Source organism: Octopus sinensis, linkage group LG17, assembly GCF_006345805.1.
Source record: "Octopus sinensis linkage group LG17, ASM634580v1, whole genome shotgun sequence".
Taxonomy (NCBI): Eukaryota; Metazoa; Mollusca; class Cephalopoda; order Octopoda; family Octopodidae; genus Octopus; species Octopus sinensis.
Window position 1 is genome coordinate 26285063 of NC_043013.1, and position 23620 is coordinate 26308682.

At 35.8% G+C, this 23620-nt stretch overlaps 1 protein-coding gene across 1 annotated transcript in view; it reads right to left on the reverse strand.

The window, feature by feature from the left end:
• LOC115220909 (transient receptor potential cation channel subfamily M member 2-like) overlaps nt 1-23620 on the reverse strand; it is an 86618-nt gene that overhangs the window by 46263 nt on the left and 16735 nt on the right. The window contains exons 4-11 of the mRNA XM_029791108.2: nt 20989-21079; nt 16250-16293; nt 13614-13698; nt 9964-10144; nt 6777-6940; nt 5253-5427; nt 2633-2745; nt 360-427 (exon numbers count right to left, since the gene is read on the reverse strand). Of these exons, the coding sequence (XP_029646968.1) occupies nt 360-427; nt 2633-2745; nt 5253-5427; nt 6777-6940; nt 9964-10144; nt 13614-13698; nt 16250-16293; nt 20989-21079 (921 nt within the window). The remainder of the gene's footprint in view (nt 1-359; nt 428-2632; nt 2746-5252; nt 5428-6776; nt 6941-9963; nt 10145-13613; nt 13699-16249; nt 16294-20988; nt 21080-23620) is intronic.

Here is a 23620-nt window from a genome sequence, read left to right on the forward strand (position 1 = left end):
TCTCTATTCTGATTATCAATAGTGTCATAAAGCCACAAAATTCAGTCAAACTCCAACTCTACGACTACTATTTCTAAAATCAAAGTGTCAATTTCAGCAACAGGTGAGTTGCAAGCCGACAAGAGAGCTTTTACATTGTCATCCAAATTGTTTGAAATAGAAGCCAAATAATCCCTCAAGACACACTATTTTTTTTTAAATGTTGGCTCATACATGAATTGGATAATGTAGTCTCATACAAGGATATCAAGAAAACTTTTGCCCAACTGTTTCCTTGTTTAGGGCCAAGAGGAACTTAACCAATATCATCACCTCAACAAACAACAACAATTATCATTCTATCAAAATGAAGAACAAACCTATAAGTTTCATCTTCAAACATTTTTTGATAAGCATAAGCCATGATGTCTGCAGCTCGACCAGATCCCTGAAAATAAAATGGAGATAATTAACTAATTAATTAAAATCAAATGATGAGATAAGAAATAATACCTGGGAATAAGCAAGTAGTTTTAAAAATTACTCTTTAAACACACATATGTATTATTTGTAGTTTCCAAGATGAGATAAGAAATAATACCTGGGAATAAGCAAGTAGTTTTAAAAATTACTCTTTAAACACACATATGTATTATTTGTAGTTTCCAAGAAAGATAGTAGCAGTACTATACATGAATTTAATGTGAATTTAGCTGTAACACATGCAGGGAAGATATACATATTGTGGAAATAATAAAGTAAAGTAGATAGAGTCAACTGTTATTCTGGTATGAGACTGAACCAAACTGTTCTGATACCAATTCCTTAGAGCTGAGTTGTAACAATATAGAATAAAAATGTCAATAAAAAATACGATAAATGCCAATTGTGGATTTGAACTTGTAATACCTGAATGTAAACCATTTCACAATTTTCTCTCTCTCTCTCTCTCTCTCTCTCTCTATTTATCTATCCATCATTTTCTCTCTTTATTCATTTCAGTCAATGAGAGAATATTCTCCAGTTAACATCAAACGTCAATCCAAATAAGCTGTTGTAAACTCCTGTGTTGCTCTTACCTTCATTGCAATCTATAAAGTATCATGAGTTTGTGGTTGTTTCACTTGTTGTTACTGTTGTAGTGCAGCTGTATTATGGATGTTGTTCGTGAAATGGCTGGATTTGATCTGTAGATATACCATATTGTTCCTGTAATGTGCAATCTGATGTGCAGAGCTTTGTAATACAGGTTGCAGTGTATCATCAGCTTGGATAGGTTGCATTTCTTCCATCGTTTCATTTCTGGGCACCAATAGACGTCGAATGAACCCCTTCTTGGAGTGTGATAATTACTGTGCTTCTGCACTTGTTTCTAGTGGTATGTTTCTCAGCACAGAGCTTGAAACTAATATGGCTGATGTGTTGGGGATGTGTGAGCAGTTAGTTTCATTGAAAATGAAACAGTATAGAGCGTGTGATGTTTGAGCTGGATACAACAAACTCTGCCAATACATATCCAGGTGTTTTTTTTATTTTGAGTATTTTAATTTCATTGTCTAGGTTGTTGTTGTTTGTTGTTGTTGTTATTGTTGTTGTTGTTGTCGTCGTCGTTGTTGTTTACATCCTTGTCAGTTAATCTGTTATCAAGTGACATTCAAGCTATGATGATCTTGTCTTTTAGCATAGTGACAACTATGTCAAATGTATCCTTACATTTTTAAACCAATAAGGTGCAATTTGATGGAGATTTAGCTGCTATTTCCAGCAAGTTCAGCTAATCATTAACTTGCTTATTCACATGGTCTGCGGAAATGGTTTATACATTGTATGTAAAGATATGAAGTGTATGATTTTGTGATCTTTGTAGATTGTTGAAATTGATTGTTAAGTGATTAGGGGTCCAGACAGAACTGGTATGATGCAAGATGGATCTTTGTGTTGGTCAAATATGGGGTCAGTCAGTGTTTATAGTTTTTTTCAGCTAAACTCTTGCCTTCTTTTAGGATGTGTTGTAAATGTAGAGAAGGTATTATTGATAATTTTTAGTAGGAAGAACAAGTCCTCTGCCTTATTAAATGGCTACCTCATGTCTTTCAAGATGTTGGAGCCACAATGTTCTCTTAAGATGTTTATATTGGTGTCATATTTTGGCAAAAGGCCAGCAATTTTGGGGGAGGGTTAAGTTAATTACAACCGAGACTTATTTTACGAACCCCATAAGGATGAAAGGCAAAGTGGACTTTGATAGAATTTGAACTCAAAATGTAAAGACTGACAAAATTCCACTGAGCATTTTGCCTGGCATGCTAATGATTCTGTCAGCTAACTGCTAATATCAAGAAAATAAATTACTATTCTTGGTCCAATTTAGAGACAGACTTTTTAAACAACATTGGTTATAAAATACTCTGAGTTAAGTACATATAAAATCATTCATCTAATACAAATAGTCATAAGATTTAAGTAGTTGACCAGGAAACCAATGATCAGGTAGATAATTAAATAAGATATTTATATAGAATTCTGCACCAATAAAATACTCATATAGTCGTTCCATTTAGTTTTCTTAACCACAAGTTTCTTCAGATATGTAAACATTATGAACTGAATAAACTCCCAGTAACCTTATTTACATAATAGTCTATTTACTGACCTTTACTATTACAACTGGGATGTTGCGTGATATTGAATCACAAACTGACTTCAGAGTTCCAGGTCCACCTTCAACCATTACTACAACAGCTGGAATCTTAACCGTATTATTCCCTAAAATAACAACAAAACACAATTTGATTAAGGTATAAAATATATCTGTTTAATATAAGAAGTTAAACTTGACTCACCTGATTAAATTTTAAAATATACCTGATTAAAGTATAAAGTATAATTTGAATGAGGTGCTAAACATACCTGATTTAGTATAAAATATATCTGATTAAGGCATAAAATTTACTCAAATTAAGATATAACATTTGGCATCAGAAAAACCTTTCTGGTTTTCAGAAAACACAAAACTATAAAAGTTCCATAAGGTGATTTTTTTTAATGAAGACATGAGGCTTAAAAGTTGTAGGTAGCTTGTAATGCAATGATTAATAGTATTAATTTTATTCTGAACTAATTTGATTTAACTCTTATTTATATAATCTGTAGTTAACCTGTTTGTTAACAAAACATTTCTATATAAAGCTTTTTATATAAGCACAATATATTTAGTATATTCATTATTATCATTGAATATTAAAAATTCAATTAGAATTAGAATAATTGGCATGTAGGAATGGTAAATCATTGCAGTTATTCCAGTGAAATTTCTTACATGTTTACCTAACTTATGATTCTTTATAATTCCTATTAACAAATTAAACATGTGTAATAGGGACGAAATAATACCAATAAATTCTCCAACTTCCTCTTTTTATATAATAACTCTGCAAAAAATATTTCCAGAATCTTCAACTCTAATATGTATGTTACATCAACGCAACAATGGCAGCATCTGCATACTGAATTGTAATACTAGGATAAGCAAATGTGCTTCAAGAGAACAATTATGAAGATCATTTCTCAACACTTCATCTTACATCTTCACGGGTCAATCCCTGTGGAAGGGGTAGACCCAGGAAGACAGACAGACAGATAGATTTTCAACTGCTGGAAATAGCTTTTAGATTTTTGTGAAATTGAGATGTGGAGTTGTCTCCCATACTTACCATAAAAATAATACATTAAGAATTGACTAATAAGAAGGGTTTTTTTTCTTCAATGCATAATTATTTCAATTTCTGCTATCCCTGCATTAAATCTGTTACCACTAAGTTAACTATTCCCAATTTCTTTTTATATTTATAAAAAAAAAATTGGGAATTAGTCATTCAGATATACTATTCTCATGAAAAACAGTATTTAATATTTAATACCTGGAGCATCAAAGAGCTTAACACTGAATACTCATGAAGGATAGAAAAATAAATATTTGTTAGTGATTTATGTTAGCTAATAATTATTTTGGCAAGTGCATGAGACAACCTCAGTCATGTTTAAGTTTTGCTACAATCCATCAACAAAGCACAGACTTCCGTATACATGGTACTAAGTTATTCTAGACTGGATGATGTAATTGTTTTGAAACAAATATATTAACAATACTTGCATTAAAGACCCGTCGTTGCCGGGTCATAGTGCTAGTGCATGTATATATGTGTATATATATGTGTACATATTACATATACATCTATATATATATACATCTATATATATATAAATATACATCTATATATATATATAAATATAGTTATATATTTTGAGACTGGAATTGTTAGCCCGTCTCTTGCAATTTCGATCAGTTGGGAGGGGGAAATTTTTAATTTTTTCCGGGACGTCCTACGTCCCAGATATAAAGGTACAAATAAAATATTTCCACTTTGCAAGTTCAAGTCAAGTACTCTCTTGCACGCTCCGTTAACTCGAACCTTGCTTCTATTGTGGCAAATTTACCGCCTCTGATTAGATGTCTTTCATAGTCGCACCAAGACACTTTTCGAAGGTGCTTTCCTCCATGTGTTCAAATCTTCTTTTTTCTTTACATTGTATACTTTATAGACAATAGTCTTTTCTTTAATTTAATTTTTTATTATCCATCTGGACTATTCCATTTCTGCTCGCTAATTTTATTTTAATTTATTCCCATTCATGTGAAACCACTTATTCAAGTTCAAGTCATTGATGCAATTTTATACCAATTGCTATTTTTACTTTTTTGTTATGTTACGATTATATTATACTTTAGTTTGATTTTAATTATTACTTACTACATATAATTCAATTGTTATTATTATTTTTATTGTTAAAGTGAAAGTATCTGACATAAAATAGAGAAATGTTTTTGTTTCACTTTTAATACGTAATACTGAAATAGTGGAGAAGATATGATATTGCTATGGGCTCACTCTAGGCAAGAAGTTGAACTTTTTTTGCCTATGAAACTACATGGACCCTAAGTAAGGCATGTGTAAAATTTGAATGAAATTGGTTGTGTAGTTCTCAAGTTTTAGGGAAACACACAGACAGACAGACAGACAGACAGACAGACAGGCAGGCAGACAGACAGACACACATTCTCAGTTTTATATATATAAAGATATTGTAATAATGTGGTTCTCTACTAAAAAGTGAGATGTAACATGATGGATGGTCAAATTTAACAAGGTGTCCTTAATATTTCATCTCTGCTCTCTATGTCAAGTTTAGATTTATCTAAAATAACACCTTACCTTGGATTTTCTTTTCTTTAATAGTATTTTCTAACATTTTTCTGAACTTAATGTCTTCATTAGAAATTTCAGTTGTGCCATTATCGACAAGGATAAAATGTGAATGGTTAGGATCCAAAGCACACATGTTTTGGTGAGGTTCCTTTCCCATGTTATATTCTGCAGGCCAAGATCCCTAGAAACCAATTCAATATTTTATTAGTTACACTTATTATTAGCAGCATTTTATCATCTATATAATCCTCACCATTATTGACCTCATATGAATCTTACAATAGTCATTTTCAGTAATATCTTCTGGATTCCAGTTAAAATAAAAATTCTCCACTAAATCTTAGTTTATTTTTTCCCTTATCCTATAATTATTTCTCTTTGTATGTTGGGTTCGCCAAATCCCTAAAGTGTCAGAGGAAATTCTTTGTGGTATCTGTTCTAGCTCTTGACCCTCTGAGTTTAAATACCACAGAGGTCAATGTTGCCATTCATCTTTCTGAAGTGCATAAAATATAAAAAACAGTTAAGTTGACATTTCTTTCCCAGAAACTTCTAGCCTTATACCTATGTCAGATAATATTGAATTTATTATCATTTTTTAAACATATTTATTTAATTAAAGGAAGAAAGACAGCACCCATGACTTTTACAGAACTTCTAAAATTATTGAAGAAAAAAGAGAAAGAAACAATTCATGGATTGCTAATTTGATTCATGAAATGACCCAACCAGTTGTCATTGGCTATAGATAGGCCTGAGAATAAAACAGAGAAACCTCCTATGGGACCAGGATGCTGTAGTTTGTGACAAAAGACTTCTGCTATATAACCACTCACAACACTTCTACTGGATCCTCTCAAACAAGGAATTAAGGTAACTAATAATCATTGAATAAGCCAAGTTGATGATGTACCTATTCTTGACTATTAAGGAAACTACCAGCAGTAGATTGAACTCATATCCATGATCACATTATCCATTTAGCCAGTTTATTTTTATAATTCAAGTAAAGTAGAAAAATGAAACACAGAAGTCAAGAACCTTAAATATATCATTTCTCTTGTCACACAATTAGCAATTGTATCTTAAATGGAAATTATATGGGTTTTTTCTGAACATCTTGAAGCAATCTAATATTTAAACTCTTTAATCTTTATACTTTAATACTGATTTCAAATTTTGTCACAAAGCTAGCAATTTCAGATGAGGTAAGTCAATTACATTGACCCCAGAGCTAAACAGGTGCTTATTTTAACAATCCCAAAAGGATGAAAGGTGAAGTCAACCTTGGCAGAATTTGAACTCAGAACGTGAAGAAATGTCAAGTGTTTCACCCAGCACGCTAACAATCCTGCTAACTTCCCACCTTTACTTTAACCCTTAATATTACAATTTTACAAATCTATATTATAATGCTAGAAATCAATGCTCAATATTAATATATAGAGGAGTGATAAAATTATTAGTTTAGAATGAAAAGCAAAAAAAGAGAGAGAAAGAGAAAATAGCTTAAAATAAACAGAAATTCACATCCTCATTTTCTAGGGATTCCTTGTTTTGTACACAGTTCCATAATGCAATACTAATTGTCACCACTTTATTATTGCCACTAAGTGAGCATTCATTGTCATGTATAGCTTTGCCAATATATTTCACAACACCAGCATGTAAACCTGCACTTATGACCCAGGCACCTGTAAAGCAAACAATCAGTAATTATATTCAAATATTGACTTTTTTTAAGTTGTTAAAAAGAACAGAAACTGTTATTCATTATTACATTAATGAAAGAATACCTCATTCTTTTTCCCTGGGTATTCTAGTAAAGTGTATGGTTTTGTAACAGGTTCATTAAAAAAGTAATGTATTACAGAACTTATAGTAATTAAGGATTAAGACAATCTCTGTGAAATATAGCTTTGACCACATGAGCATACAACCTGAGTAAATATTGCCAGATAAAATTAATTATACTAGCAGAAAGACCAAACCTTCAGGCTGTTTTCTGTTAGCCATGATAATATTTTCACATTTGATTCCAATTAAATTAATAATTTTTATGTTATTTTACGTTTAATTATTTCTTTATTATAATAGTGCTCACTTGCTTAGTAAATATTGCTTTCATGATTTTATCACAGTAATAATCTCTCTTTTTTAGACAAACATCAAGGGCATCCAATTACGAAGGGGGAAGCAGTATGTCAAGTTTTACCTTCCCCTCAAAGCAACATAGAAATTTCAACTCAGCAGCCCATTTGTAAGCTTTACAATGTGTGTGTGTGAAAGAGAGAGAGAGAGGTGGGGAGAGAGAACATTGCAAACAATGAATGAAATGAACATGAAATGAAAATATCATATACATAAAAGAGCATAATTACAGATGTATACACCCCCCAACTTTGTTGCCTCATAATATCCAGAAAAATGAATAATTTTTAACAAAATTTTCTACAAATACTGCTTATATGTTGTGATTCAGAGTATATCAGGATTTATGGGAAAGAATTTTTCGGAGGGGTGGAGAGAGGAGTTTCGGAAAATTCACACAATCCAACTTTTTTTGCTCATAAATATATCTTCTCGGTTAATTTTCCTTTGATGTTGCTGCACCTCCTATGCATCCATAGCTTACACTGGGTACATCTTATGGAGTTTCTACCTATACATTTTCTACGATGATGATGGTATTACTGAACCACAAAAGAAACGTTGCACTGTAAAAGATTATTTGTTTCACACATGATATTATTGAGTTTATATGGATTTTATTACATTTCTAGATAGTTTGATGTTACTGACCCACAACACCACAACACAAAGATTGCATGTTGGGTTCAAACTCGTTCACTTTTCATAAACATAGTAATGCTCATGAATGCATCTTTATGAAAATCATGATGCAGGGTCAAAACATTGACTCATTTGGTATAAAAAGCACCCAAATTTATCAGCCTGTCATTCATTTTCCATATGCAGCAAGCATGCCAAGACTGACATGAAATTAGAGGGAACAAGCCATCGGATGTCCCCATGCTGGTCAACATCCATGAGTCATCGCTAATGACTTGAACTGCAATATTCAGACAATTGACATGTTCTGCTCTAAGTTAAGACTGGTGGGATAAACTTCAAAGAAGGCCAAATGATTCAGGACACGTGGCACCATGTGACATCAAACATGTTTCAGGAAATGACGTTTTATCATTAGGAAAAAACAGTTTCTTAATTAGCACTCTTCAATCAATGCTATGGCAGTCTGTTAATAAAGCAGTTTCTATTTAGTATGTGTACGACATTTCTTTTGCAGTTCAGTATATACATATATGTGTGTGTGTGTGTGTGTGTAGCTATGTGTGTGTATATGTGTGAGTGTCTGTGTATGTGTGTGCATGTATCTGTGTGTAAACACACACAATGCACTGTCAGTAAACTTGATGAAAAGTTGTCTGTGTATATATATATAGAGAGAGAGAGACTAGCTGACATACCTGGTAATTCCCAGGAAAGCGGGGCTTATCCCTTGGTTCCAGTCTCATAATTGTTTCGCTAATCCAGTAGCAACAATACAAGGTATGTAGCCCTTAAAATGTTTTTGTGCATTTATTGAGAATACTGAACTGTTTTACTCATGATCTTGTTTTTAGGAATTCCCAATAAGTTATGAGTACCCAAATTGTGAAGTCAGTTATGTAATAACATGAAATTAATTACCTGACAATAAGAATTCAAATAAAATGCAGGTGCTATGTGTTATTTCCCTTAGGTGTTTAAAAAAAATTAGTTATATAAGGTAGATATAAAGATTCCTTCCAGGGACCGTTTTATCGATTTTTTTTTAATCTAAGTATTTCACGTGGTTTCCAGACATGAGTTCTACTCACATGTCAAGTTTCATCAAAATCAATAAAACAATGTAAGAGGAGTTAGCTAACAATGCCACAAACAAACACACACCGATTTTCCCCATATGTAGTATATATATATATATACACATACTTACTTACAAGCTAAGTAAAAGGTGTACATAGGCCACTATATGTATATATAAATCCCAAAAAGTGGAATAAGAATGTGACAGACAACATTAAAAACATACGGACAGATAGATGATAGAAACATGGGGCCAGGAAAAACCAGGATGGAACACTTGTGGCTTTCTTTCATCAGTCAAGCTTCCAATCATCATTTCAGTAACGGTGATTGGAGCTTGACTGGTTTTTGCTCTCTGTCTTTGTATCGTCTATCTGTCTGTATTTTTTTTATTGTTGTCTGTTACACTCTTATTCTGTTTTTTATATATATATATATATATACAGAGAGAGAGGGGGAAGGGGAGAGGGGAGAGGGGAGAGAGGGGGGAGGGGGGAGAGGCGGGAGGGGAGAGAGATAGAGAGCCTGACAGAGAGACAAGAAGACAAACAGACTAATAAATAGAAAGTTAGACAGACAGATAAACAGAAAAATATCCAACATATGTATGTATGGATGAGTGTATATGGATGAGTGTATATGTATATACACAACATTTCATTTCAGCTCATTGTTTTCTTTATTTTCCTTGTATTCCTAATATTAAGCTATTATTTTGTGCTTTGTATTTGCCATGTCCTTCATTTGTCAACAGGGTGAAGAATATGTTGCCATCATCGTCATTGTCGTTGTCATCATCATCATCATCATTATTATTATCCTAGATGAAAGTTTATATGCTTACCTGTACTCCTTGCAGCTTTGACTAAACCATGCCCAAAAGCTTCTTTACGGTGTGGTTTCAACTGGAATCTCTTTCTACCTCCAGTCACAGAAATAAATAACTTAGGCAATGGTAAATTCCATTGAACTGTTATCAGATCAATAATAGTTTCCATCGGAGTTTCATAATCCACACGTACAAACTGTGTGTGAGAAATGATGATATATGATCAATATAATTAGATATATTTTCACAATTGATACAACGGAAAGGAAATTTCAGAGAGTTTCAATTTTATCATTTATTCTTTCACTTGTTTCAATTATTAGACTATGGCCATGCTGGAGCTCTGCCTTGAAGGGTTTTAGTTGAATGAATTGACTCCAAGACTTACTTTTTTAATCTAGTACTTACTCTATTACTTTCTTTTGCTGAACCACCAAGTGTCAGGGACATAAACAAACCAAGACTTATTATCAAACGGTGGTCGAGGACAAACATAAACACAAAGATACACACAGATATATCATCACCGTCGTCATTATCATTTAAGGTCTACCGTCTATGTTGACATGGGTTGGACAGTTTGACAGGAGCCAGCAAGGTAGAGGACTACACCAGGCTTCTGTCTTCTACCTAGCAGACTCCTAACTGTCCAACCCATGCCAGCATGGAAGGTGGACACTAAATGATGATGATGATGAATTAATAAATAGAAAACAACGATAGAAAGAACATATGATACTACATTATCAGCAGCAGCAACAGCAGTTTTGTCATTATCATCTTTTAATGTCCACTTTTCTGTTTCCATGGGTCAGACAGAATTTGCTGAGCTATATTTTCCACTGCAAGATGCTCTTTCTGTCACCAACCTTCACCTGCTTTCAAGTAAGGTGATATTTTCTCACAGCCAGACATGTTTTCATGGAAGATTGAAAACAAAGACTATTTCTGTATGACAAATTTACCAAACATTTACATGATATCTGCCTCCAGAAAAATACTCTTGTTGCCCACCATTTCTGTTTGACTAATCTCTTCACCCAATACTTCACTGTGTTAGGCCAGACCTTGCACCATGGATCCACCATGATCAGACTTCACAAGGAGCAATGGAACATCTTATTACAAACCCATGTACCATTTGGACTTAACATGCTACTCTTTCTTGTAACAGCTTTAACTTCCAATCTCTCACACCAATCTCATTGACCTTTCTTTGGCACTTCCTCCTCCTTTTCCTTCACTTCCACACACTCACATACATAATTTACACCTACCCATCAACCCACTCACCTCCACACACATACCCATGCGTAGACATTCATACGCACCCACACATGCTCAGATGTACAACACAAACACATGCGCATGCACACACACACAGTGACACACGTTCTCTCACATATGCATGTCACCCAGCCTCTCAACCCATATCCTGCTATCGTACACTCAACTGCTAACCTGCCAGATCCACTCTCTCACACACACTCCAGTTGACACAAACACATACACATACTACCAACCCATGCAGTAGTACTCCCTGCTCCCAGCCTGCACACACACACACACCACACACACACACACACACACACACACACACACACACACACACACACACACCACACACATACACATAAGCACACACAGATATACACATACATATATACACTCCACATACATAACTATCATACACACACATATACATACATACACACACACACAAAAACATATATACATATATACACTCCACACACATAACTATCCCACACACACAAATACGCATACATATACACATACACAAAAACATATATACATATACATACACTCCATGCACACACACACACACATACAAAAACATATATACATATATACACTCCACACACATAACTATCACATACATACACACACAGACACACATACAAACACACACACAAACATATACACACAAAAACATATACATATATACATTCCACACACTCACACAAACACACAAACAGACACACACATAAACATACACACAAAAACATATATACATATATACACTCCACTTACATAACTATCACATACACACACACACACACTGGCCATTTTGGCACTCTTCCACTTTCAAAAACCACATTTTCTTTCACTCTCCCTTTTCCATCAGTTATTTTTTGGCCAAGTAACAACATACATGCTTTTTTCAGACTTTCTGCTCCTTCCTCCTTTTTCTCCTCTCTGGTCATTTTTCCCTCTTTCCAACAAAGAGCCATACTCAAAATATCACTCCTACTTTTCCATCTAAAACTTTCATTGAGCCTCACTCTAATATATTCCCTGTGGACATCCAATTGACGTTTGTTGGGTTTTTTTTCCTGTTTTTTTTTGTTCTTGGAGTTGCTTATATGGGTTGTGCAGGGTGGGGGTATATACAACAAGTATCCTTCAGTTTTTGCTTACCAAATCCATTCATAAGGCTTTGGTTAACCTGGGGTTATAGAAGAAACTTTCTCAAGGTGCTCTGCAATGGAAAGCTTCATAACTATTCAGTTATGTCGATTAATATTACAATATCATGACCATATTAATAATATGATTAAGTTTTTTATAGTAAATTACTAATATGAAAAATTGTAGCTGGCTCTGTCAATATAGAAATAGTAATTAGTTCCAGCAATCTGATAGATGATAGCTAGCATTTCCAAAGCCATTATGAAATGAATAGCAAACTACATGTAAAAAAGATAATAGTTGGCTCAACAGTACAAATAGTAGCTGCTGTTATCCAATAATAAAAATGGTATTTAAAATTTTATTTTTATTTTTTTATTTGTCTCAGTCATTTGACTGCAGCCATGTCAGAGCACTGCCAAGTTATGGGGACGTAAACACACCAGCATCAGTTGGCAAGTGATGTATTGGGGGGGAAGGGGACACAGACACACAAACACACACACACGCATGCACACGCACGCACACACACACGCACGCACATGCACACACACACACACATATATATACACACATACATAAGACAGGCTTCTTTCAGTTTTCGTCTACCAAATTCACTCACAAGGCTTTGGTCAGCCTGAGGCTATAGTAAAAAATGCTTGCCCAAGGTGCCATACAGTGGAACTGAAACTAGAACCATGTGTTTGGTAAGCAAGCTACTTACCACACAGCTACCTGAGCAACCAATTCAAAAGAAAGGGACCACCTCTTTATCAATGAAAAATAATAGCTTACTAAACCAATAAAGAAAATAGTAACTGACTCTATCAATGTGATAAATAGCAGTTGGGTCTATTCATTAAAAAATTTTCATTAACTCAACCTCAAATAGAATTTAGGGTAATTAGTGATATTCTGCATCTCAAAATTTGTAATACAAGTAATTCAAATTGAGAATAAGTTTTATGAAAAATAATAGCTTTTTTTCTCTTTTCAATATGAAAACTTGTATTCTGTTCTCGCATGAAATATAATAGTTGTCTCTGTATACTGTAGAAAGTACAACCCAGTTGTCCCAGTATGGAAAAAATATCTAAGCCTAAACATAAACATAATATATGTTATACAAAGTCATATATGTTATACAAAGTCACTGATGAAATTACAAACTACACATTGAAATACAATTTATGCAAACAGAAATTATCAATAAAATAAGTATCAAAAATAATTACCTTTGCAATTTTCTGCCCATATCCTACAAACTTTACATCACCAAATGCATCGGTAGAGAAAACTGATGTACTGCTCTGACAATCACTTTACAGACAAATAGAAAGAAGGTGAATAGTTCAGGTAATGACATGGTAGGGAAAGTGGAAAATAGTAAATAGCAGAAGCAAGGGATACAAACAACCACATCTAAAAATACAAATATTCACAAATAAAGGTACACACAAATCCATACCTAAAAATAGACAAATAGCTTTTAATTTAGTTGAATAAAATAATGATTAATTTTAAATAAACTGAGAAAAAAAAACTAAAAAATACTTTGCCATCAGAAGTAATTGAAGAAAATGGGGTACACCATGGAATAGTGATTAAACAACTGGGATGGTGCTTCTGTTACACATATAGATATCATAAGACTATATCCAAAAAAAAAAAAATTACTCAATTGACTGGCATGAAGTCACTTACCAATAGGATTCAATCTCTGACTTTGTGAAGAGTTTTAAATAAAATACTTTGGCTCAGGTTTCATGCAATTTGTCCCCATTGGGACTAGCCATCATGATAGGAATTATGAGATGTAGAATTTTTGGTTATGAATGCAGCATTAGGAGATGCAAGAAACGGTGTATAAATAACGATGGTCAGATGACAAGAAGTGTTTTCACTCCCATAAACACTTTCATAGATGACATCATTGTCATTGTGGAAACAAGGAAAGAAGCTAAAATTCTCTGAGCCTGATTAGATGAGTTGTTTGAATGAATGCTGAAGTATAGATGAAAGCCAATGCACACGGACACTATGATCATGCTGTGAATCGGGGAGAGTGCCAGACTATGAGAGATATTTGAGCAAAGGAAACCATCTCAGATCATGCTGTGAATAGGGGAGAGTGCCAGACTATGAGAGGTATTTGAGCAAAGGAAACCATCTCAGATCGTGCTGTGAATAGGGGAGAGTGCCAGACTATGAGAGGTATTTGAGCAAAGGAAACCATCTCAGATCGTGCTGTGAATAGGGGAGAGTGCCAGACTATGAGAGGTATTTGAGCAAAGGAAACCATCTTAGATCATACTGTGAATAGGGGAGAGTGCCAGACTAAGAGAGGTATTTGAGCAAAGGAAACCATCTTAGATCATGCTGTGAATTGGGGAGAGTGCCAGACTATGAGAGATATTTGAGCAAAGGAAACCATCTCAGATCATGCTGTGAATAGGGGAGAGTGCCAGACTATGAGAGGTATTTGAGCAAAGGAAACCATCTCAGATCGTGCTGTGAATAGGGGAGAGTGCCAGACTATGAGAGGTATTTGAGCAAAGGAAACCATCTTAGGTCACGCTGTGAATAGGGGAGAGTGCCAGACTATGAGGTATTTGAGCAAAGGAAACCATCTTAGATCATGCTGTGAATTGGGGAGAGTGCCTGACTATGAGAGGTATTTGAGTAAAGGAAACCATCTCAGATCATGCTGTGAATAGGGAAGAGTGCCAGACTACAATTTCTCCAGAGAATGGGGTATGCTATGCTTCTATCCTTGACAATATTCGATAGTGGAGTTGAGTGATTGTAGTAATTGTTTTCAGTGTGAAGTCTACACATAATTGATGTGTATTCTGGAACCATGCAAATCATACTTTGCAAAGCATGCTTGATGGTAGAATCAATGTTTGAATACTGTTACTGATGCACTTAGTGTGTGAATATGAGTGACAGAAAAAAAAGGAAACGAGGGGATAAAAAGAAAGTATAATATATTTATTAAATGGTTTTATTATGAAAGTAGTATATGAAGAGAAGAATAGTAACAGATACATGCACAAAAGTAGTTATATTCTATTTACTAATTCAATTTAAATATTGGTTTCTACATAAAATGTCATGCTTAAATGGCAGTATATGTTATTTACAAATAATATAGATTGAAATAAAGTACAAATATATTAGTTTGAATCTAATCCCAAATTTCTGGTTACAATTTTATTGAATTGAAGAGATAAAAGATAATGTTAATTTCAAGAAAGTTGAACCAAGATGTGAAGGAAGAGTAATAAATGCTACAAGTTAATCCAGCACCCCCCTCCTATCTCTTCTGAAATTCAATAAACTTTATACAAATTGCTTGCGGCAAATAATTTAATTTTCTTTGTTAAGTGTTATTGAAACTGGCTTTATATGGGAGAGATTGCTAAAGTAGTGAGTTAAACTTACATCAATGTTTATCATTATTTTTGGTCGGTATTTAATCTACAAATCATTTTCATTTAATGGTTTGTAGATTAAACACTGATTAAACTCTAATTTAATTCCAATGTACTTATCTTAATATATAAGATAGTTATGGATGTCACAAAGTCTAAATTAGTTCACCGATACAATTTTATATGTTTAAGCTATTAATGTTATATTAGTCTTGATCAGCTTGTCCAAATTATAGACTGCCAGCCAGATTTTGCTTCTTAACTCTCTTCTGATTTTCATTATTCTGTCATTGAATCAATATTACTAGATAACTTGCATTAAATTGTCCAAATACTGAAGCAAGAAATGAATGTTTCAGTTCCTTTAAAGAACAGAGAATATAAGAAATTTAGTTTAATGCAAAAAGTATCATTTGAAATGACAATATACTTACGCATTATCAGGTATAGGAGGAAGATTAGAATTTGTTTCTCCTATCTGGAAAATAAATGATGAAATAATATTGGATGTTACAAGGAATAAGGAATTTAGAAATGTGTAACTCAAATCAGAGAAAGAAAGTCTGTGATTTTTGTAGTGCAATTATTCAGTGATAAAGACATATTTGGGTGTACAAAATTGGAATATAGCTGCAATTGTTTAGTGGAAATAATCCAAGCCACATTAAGAATGAAATGCATTTTTTTATGTGCTAACTTGTGCATGTGATGTTAATGCATGACATATGGTAACACATGAGAAATGATGGTATCAAGAGCAGAGTAAGGCCAAATTAGAGACATGAGAAAAAGTGGTGAATTCAGATTAGAGATACTAGATTTAATGGTGCATGATCAAGATAAATGGTGATTAGAAATACAACAAACCTACTCAACATTTTTTAGTGTATAAAAACAGGTGTTTAAGCAGCAGTGGAGATTATGCTTAATACTATCTGGTGTTTTTGAACTTGACATAATATTATAATTTTGAGGAAATAGAAATAAGAACTTCTGCAAACAGACGTTGAATCCAGGAATTGAAACTGAGAATTAAAACCAGGTCAATGTCTCAGTTCTTTAACCCTTTTGTTACTGTATTTATTTTGAGATGCTCTGTTTCTTTCAATTACTTTGACAATAACCAAGAATTTAGTAAAATAACTTAGTTATCATTCAGCTAGTGTTAGGAACATAAATTGTGACTAAGGTTTGGTGGAATATTTTAATTCAAAACTTATGAAAACAAGACATTGTACTCAGAGTCACAGCTAGTTTCAGCTGGGTTGGTAACAAAAGGGCTAAAAGTTTAATTCCCTGCATAAGAAGTTTAGGAACGTTCATCTAGTCGTTAAATTCTTTATTTCCCTGTTAATGAAGTATCACCATTCAACTTTCAGATTCTATTTTCTAGATTTTCTTTCCCTCTCTCTTTTGTACACGCACATTTATTTCTGTATGTATTTTACTTATGTATGTATGCATGTGTATATATCATCATCATCATCATCATAATCATCGTTTAACGTCCACTTTCCATGCTAGCATAGGTTGGACGGTTCAACTGGGGTCTGGCAAGCCCGAAGGCTGCACCAGTCCAGTCAGATCTGGCAGTGTTTCTACAGCTGGATGCCCTTCCTAACGCCAACCACTCCGAGAGTGTAGTGGGTGATTTTATGTGCCACCGACACAGGTGCCAGACGAGGCTGGCAGACGGCCACGCTCGGATGTTGTTTTTTATGTGCCACCGACACAGGTGCCAGACGAGGCTGGCGAACGGCCACGATCGGATGGTGTTTGTTACGTGCCCACAGCACGGAGGCCAGTTGATGCGGTACTGGCTACGGCCACGTTCGGATGGTTTTCTTATGTGCCACCGGCACTGGTACCACAAGGATACAAATTCCATTGATGTTCATCTATTTTGATTTGGTTTGATTTGATGATTTGATTTTCACTTGACTCAACAGGTCTTCACAAGTGTCACAAGAAGGAAGGTATGCACAGGTGGACTGACTACATCCCAGGTAGGGGCCACGGGTTATGACTTCACTAGTCTTGCCGGGTCTTCTCACGCACAGCATACTTCCATAGGTCTCGGTCTCTAGTCATTTCCATGGTGAGACCTAATGTTTGAAGGTCGTGCTTCACCACCTCGTCCCAGGTTTTCCTGGGTCTACCTCTTTCATGGGTTCCCTCAACTGCTAGGGATTGGCACTTTCTCACACACCTATCTTCATCCATTCTTGCCACATGACCATACCAGCGCAATCGTCTCTCTTGCACACCACAACTGATGCTTCTTAGGTACAACATTTCTCTCAAGGAACTAACGCTCTGTCGAGTAAGTATACTGACATTACACATCCATCGGAGCATACTGGCTTCATTCCTCATGAGCTTACACATGTCCTCAGCAGTCATGGCCCATGTTTCACTGCCATGTAGCATGGCAGTTCGTACACATGCATCATACAGTCTGTCTTTTACTCTGAGCGAGAGGCCTTTAGTCACCAGCAGAGGTAAGAGCTCCCTAAACTTTGCCCAGGCTATTCTTATTCTAGCAGTTACACTCTCAGCGCACCCTCCCCTACTACTGACTTGGTCACCTAGATAACGGAAGCTATCAACAATTTCTAGTTTTTCCCCCTGGAAAGTGACGGAAGTTGTTTTCTGCAGATTTTCGGAGGTCAATGCTCCCGAGCATCTGCCACATACAAAAACTGTCTTCCCAGTTAGCCTACCTTTGACATTGCTGCACCTCTTATGTGTCCATAGCTTACACTGGGTACATCTTATAGAGTTTCTACCTACACCTTTTCTACAGATCGAGCAGGGCCATCTTCCTGAAGACATTTGTGGATTGTCTACCTTTCTACTTATTAGTACTTTGGTTTTAGCTAGGTTGACTCTAAGGCCCCTCGATTCTAAACCCTCCTTCCACACCTGGAACTTCTCCTCCAGTTCTGATAGTGACTCAGCAAATAGCAAGGTCATCAGCATAGAGGAGCTCCCAGGGGCAACCTGTCTTGAATTCCTCCGCAATTGCCTGGAGGACTATGATAAATAGGAGGGGGCTGAGTACTGAACCCTGGTGGACCCCAACCTCTACTTTGATTCTTCTGTGTACATGTTGCCAACCCTAACCTTACTTGCGGCATCTCTGTACATGGCTTGCACAGCCCTCACCAGCCATTCATCTATCCCTAGTTTCCTCTCATTGACCACCAGATGAGGGATCGGGGGACCCTATCAAAGGCTTTCTCCATGTCAACGAAAGCCAGGTACAGGGGCTTATCTTTGGCTAGGTATTTCTCCTGCAGCTGCCTTACCAGGAATATAGCATCAGTGGTGCTTTTCCTGGCATGAACCTAAACTGCATCTCATCTAAACTAACTCTCTCTCTAATTAGTTGGGCTATGACCCTCTCCGTAACCTTCATTACCTGATCCAACAGCTTGATACCTCTGTAATTATTTGTATCTAGGGCATCACCTTACCTTTGTAGCAGTTGACTAGTATACTGCTACACCAGTCATTGGGTATGACTCCTTCGTGTATCACCTGGTTGACTATACGGGTGACTAGGTTATAGCCGACACTGCCAGATATTTTGAGCATCTCTGCAGTAATCCTGATGGGCCTGGGGCTTCCCTGTCTTCATGCTTCTAATTGCCTTAGCTACCACGGAACTATCAACTCCGATAGCTGGTCCCTCTGTTGGGTCAACATTCGGCAGACTCTCTTATCCCATTCATTTTCTTTATTCAGCAACCTTTCATAGTGGCATCTCCAAACCTCTCTCTTTGCATCCTCATTTAGCGCAAGTGAACCATCATCCATGTGAACACACTTCTCTCCTACCACATCACGATTCTCTCTCACACACTGTCTTGCAACACGAAATACCTCAAGTCTTTCATCCTCACGGCTCAGAACATTGGCAAATTTTTTGTTATCCGCTTCCCCTCTGGCTAAATAAACCTGTCTCCTAGCTTCCCTTCTGGCTGTCTGATACAATTCCCTGCTACCACCGTTCTTCCAGTCCTTTCAAGCCTGTCTCTTTTGTCTAATAGCCCTGTCAACCACAGTGTTCCACCACCATGTTACTCTGGGTCGAGATGGTACTTTGCTCCATCCACAGATCTGGTCAGCAGATTGTCCCGTAGAAATCTCCAGTTGTCTTCCACATTAAGTGAAGCTATATCCCCTTCTATTTCTTCAAAGGCTTCGAGTAGTATGTCTCTAAATCTCTGTCCATTTGCAGGATCTTTAAGCTTCCAGACCCTTCTCCTCCAAGCTGGTCTTCTTCTGGGCAACCATTTAGCTCTGATCCTAAAGTCGCTAACTACTAATCTATGTTGAGGAGTACATTCTTCGCCTGGAAAGGTTTTGGCATTTATAATCAGCCCTCTTTCCCTTTTTCTGGCAAGGATGTAGTCAATCTGGCTGGTGTGTCTGCCAGAACGGTAGGTGACTAGGTGAGAGGTGGGTTTCCTGAAGTTGGTATTGCAGACCATAAGGTCATTTGCATCGCAGAACTCCAGCAGCCTGGTTCCCTCCTCATTACGAGAGCCAAAACCGTAGCCTCCATGGACGCCATGGAAGCCCCCGACATGCCGTCCAACATGTCCATTGAAATCACCTGCCACGAAGAGAAGGTCACTGTCATTTGTCAACGAGGTAGTCCGCAATAGGGTGTCATAGAATTGGTCTTTTTGTCCTTCCGGTAGCCCTGGTTGAGGGGCATATGCCGAGATGATGGTAGCTGTCCTATGGTGAAGGACTAATCTAATTTTAATTACTCTGTCACTTACTCTGACTACCTCGATTACCTTACCTACCCAGAGAGAGAGAGAGAGAGAGAGAGAGAGAGATGTATGCATGTATATCTGTATGTATGCATATTATTCTTAAATAAGAATACAGTTGATCATAACTGCAAAGTTTCAGCCAGCTACGTCATCATCAGACTGTTTAATTAGCCAAAACTTGTATGTATGTATGTATGTATGTATGTATGTATGTATGTATGCATGCATGTACAATGTGCTTCTTATAGTTTCCATGTACCAAATCCACTCACAAGGCTTTACAGATTATATAGTGTTGCTGTCATACAAAAGTATTAATGAAATTCCAAACTTCAAATTTAAAGAATAATCAATAAAACAGACAATTTTAAAAGAATTACTTCGTTTCCTTGAATACTTGGTAACTTTTGTAGCTCATTTCTATTTCTCGCCTGTGCTTGATCATCACTTGGAAGATTTGATTTTACCGTGCTGAAATCAGTAAATGATAGAATTCAAGATTTGTAAAATGAATTTGTTATGATGAGCCTAGAGTCTAGTATTTCAGTCTTTATCTTTTGTTTGAGAGTGAAAAATAGAAGGAAGATTGTGTTTTTGCTGAAATGGAATCAAGAAAATGGAAAAGGAATTAAAGTTAAAGAAATGATGTGGGAGGTGTGTATTTCCAGAGAGAGTAATGCAACGATTCGGTCAGATGTCAAAGGTGAGGGTTAACAAAGAGTAAATGAAGCTAAAAAATTTTAGACAGAAGTCAGAAAGAGACAATTTCTCAAAGACAAGTAGACATAAAAGGACTGATTACACAGTTTCTAGGTCTATTGTTAGAAATGCTATGCTACACACAGGGGCAGAGATTGCTCTTTGTGTTGCATGGACATTCTAGGTATCTTGCAAAGAAGGAAAAACTTTATTAATAAATTTGAGTAATTGAGTTTAGGGTACCTCCACAAGTTTAGAAATACTTTCTTATATTACCAACCAGGATAATAATTATAATTGGAGTATAATTGTTGGTAATGATTAAGACCATAATATAATTAGAATAATAATTAGAGTCCTTCATTACACCAACTATATCAACCTTTGTAATATTTCTGATTTTAATGTTTAATATATGATCAATAAGTGTAATAAGAGAAGCTGGTATGCATGGGCGAATGATGGTCTTCCACAAACAATTTTCCCCAGATTTATGCCTCGGATGGAAACTTTCTAGATGCATCCCATGGTTATTCCATTCATGAGTGAAGAGGGTCTTTACCCTTTATACATGCACATATACATACATACATATTAATGTCCATTTTTCCATGATTGAGGTAAATTTTCTACAGCTAGGTGTCTTTCTTTTATTACTGGTCACTTTTTTTATGCTTGATGCCCTTCCTACAGTCAGGTCTCACCTGTTTCAAAGCAAGGTAACTTTTCCTTATGGTCACAGGTTTGCGCAGAATATTGGAAATGAATGACACTACCTGTATGACTGTCATGCGCCTACATGATGTCAAGACAAAAAGACATGACATATATATGTGTAATATATATTGAGTGTGAAGTGCATTGAATAATCATCCTGAGGAGGCCTCCTCCTGGGGTTAAAATAGCAATATTGTCTGTTCTCATAGAACACCCACTTTTAAGAGGCAATAAACATTACTTGTGTATATGTGTATATATATATATATATATACACACACACAATTTGTAGAATGTATATTGGTTCTGTACCAAGTTGGATTTGAATTGAATTAAAGTTTGTCAACACTTACAATTTTTCCTTTCCTTATACTTTATTTACTGTTTTCATAAACACAGAATATATATTTTCATATATATTCTTTATACGGACTATGCCTGTGGACTTGGATGTTTGACGTCCCTTTAGAGGATTTCGGTCCTCACCTATTTTATATGTGTGTGTGTAGAGAGAGAGAGAGAGAGAAAGAGAGAGAGGGAGACAGGCAGACACTGATAGAAAGATAGATAGATAGATAGATAGATATACAATGAGTTTTTTTCGAGTTCACTCACAAGGCTTTGGACAGTTCAAAGCTGTAGTAGAAGACACTTACCCAAGGTGCCATACAGTGAGACTGAACCCAAAACCATGCGGTTGGAATGCAATCTTCTTAATTACACTGCCAAGCTTGTGCCAATAATAATAATAATAACTCTACTCTGTCAGTCACAAATGACCATGGGTACACTTAAGAGGTTCCCTTCTGGAGTACAAGTCTGTGCGGAAAGTCGCTTCACCAACGAACGCACAACCTAGGGGTGTTTTTATGGAAGACCATCAATCACCCATGTATACCAGCCTCCCCTCTCCACACCACCAATGTTATCCAAGGAAAAGGCAGAGGGGCCAATACAGCTTGGCACTAGTGACATCACAGCACATTTCTACAGCTGAGTGAACTGGAGCAACGTGAAATAAAGTGTCTTGCTCAAGAACATAACATGCAGCCTGGTCCAGGAATTGAACTCACAACCTCACGATCATAATCTCAAAGCCTTAACCACTGAGCCATGCGCCTTCACAATAATAATAATAATAATAGATAGGTAGTCATATTGGATTTCATATATATGCATCTCAGTGTCACTTTGATGGCATGCACTGCTCTCTCACTCAGTAATAATAATAATAATAATAATAACAACAACAACGACAATAATAATAATAATCCTTTCTACTATAAGCACAAGGCCTGAAATTTGGAGGAGGGTGTGTGTCAATTACCTCAACTCCAGTACACCATATCAACTCCAAAAAGAAGAAAGGCAAAAGAGACCTCAACAGAATTTGAACTCAGGAAATAAAGATGGACAAAATGTCACTAAGCATCTTGCCTGGTGTGCTAACAATTCTACCAGCTCATAATAAGAATAAAGTTCATCTGGGTCACAATGCATCTGACATGCTCGGAAGGTTCTGCTGCAGGTCAGGCACTGGTGGTCTGCTAAGAATGAAGGCAAAGAGTTAGCTCTGGACTTGTACTGCTCACATTT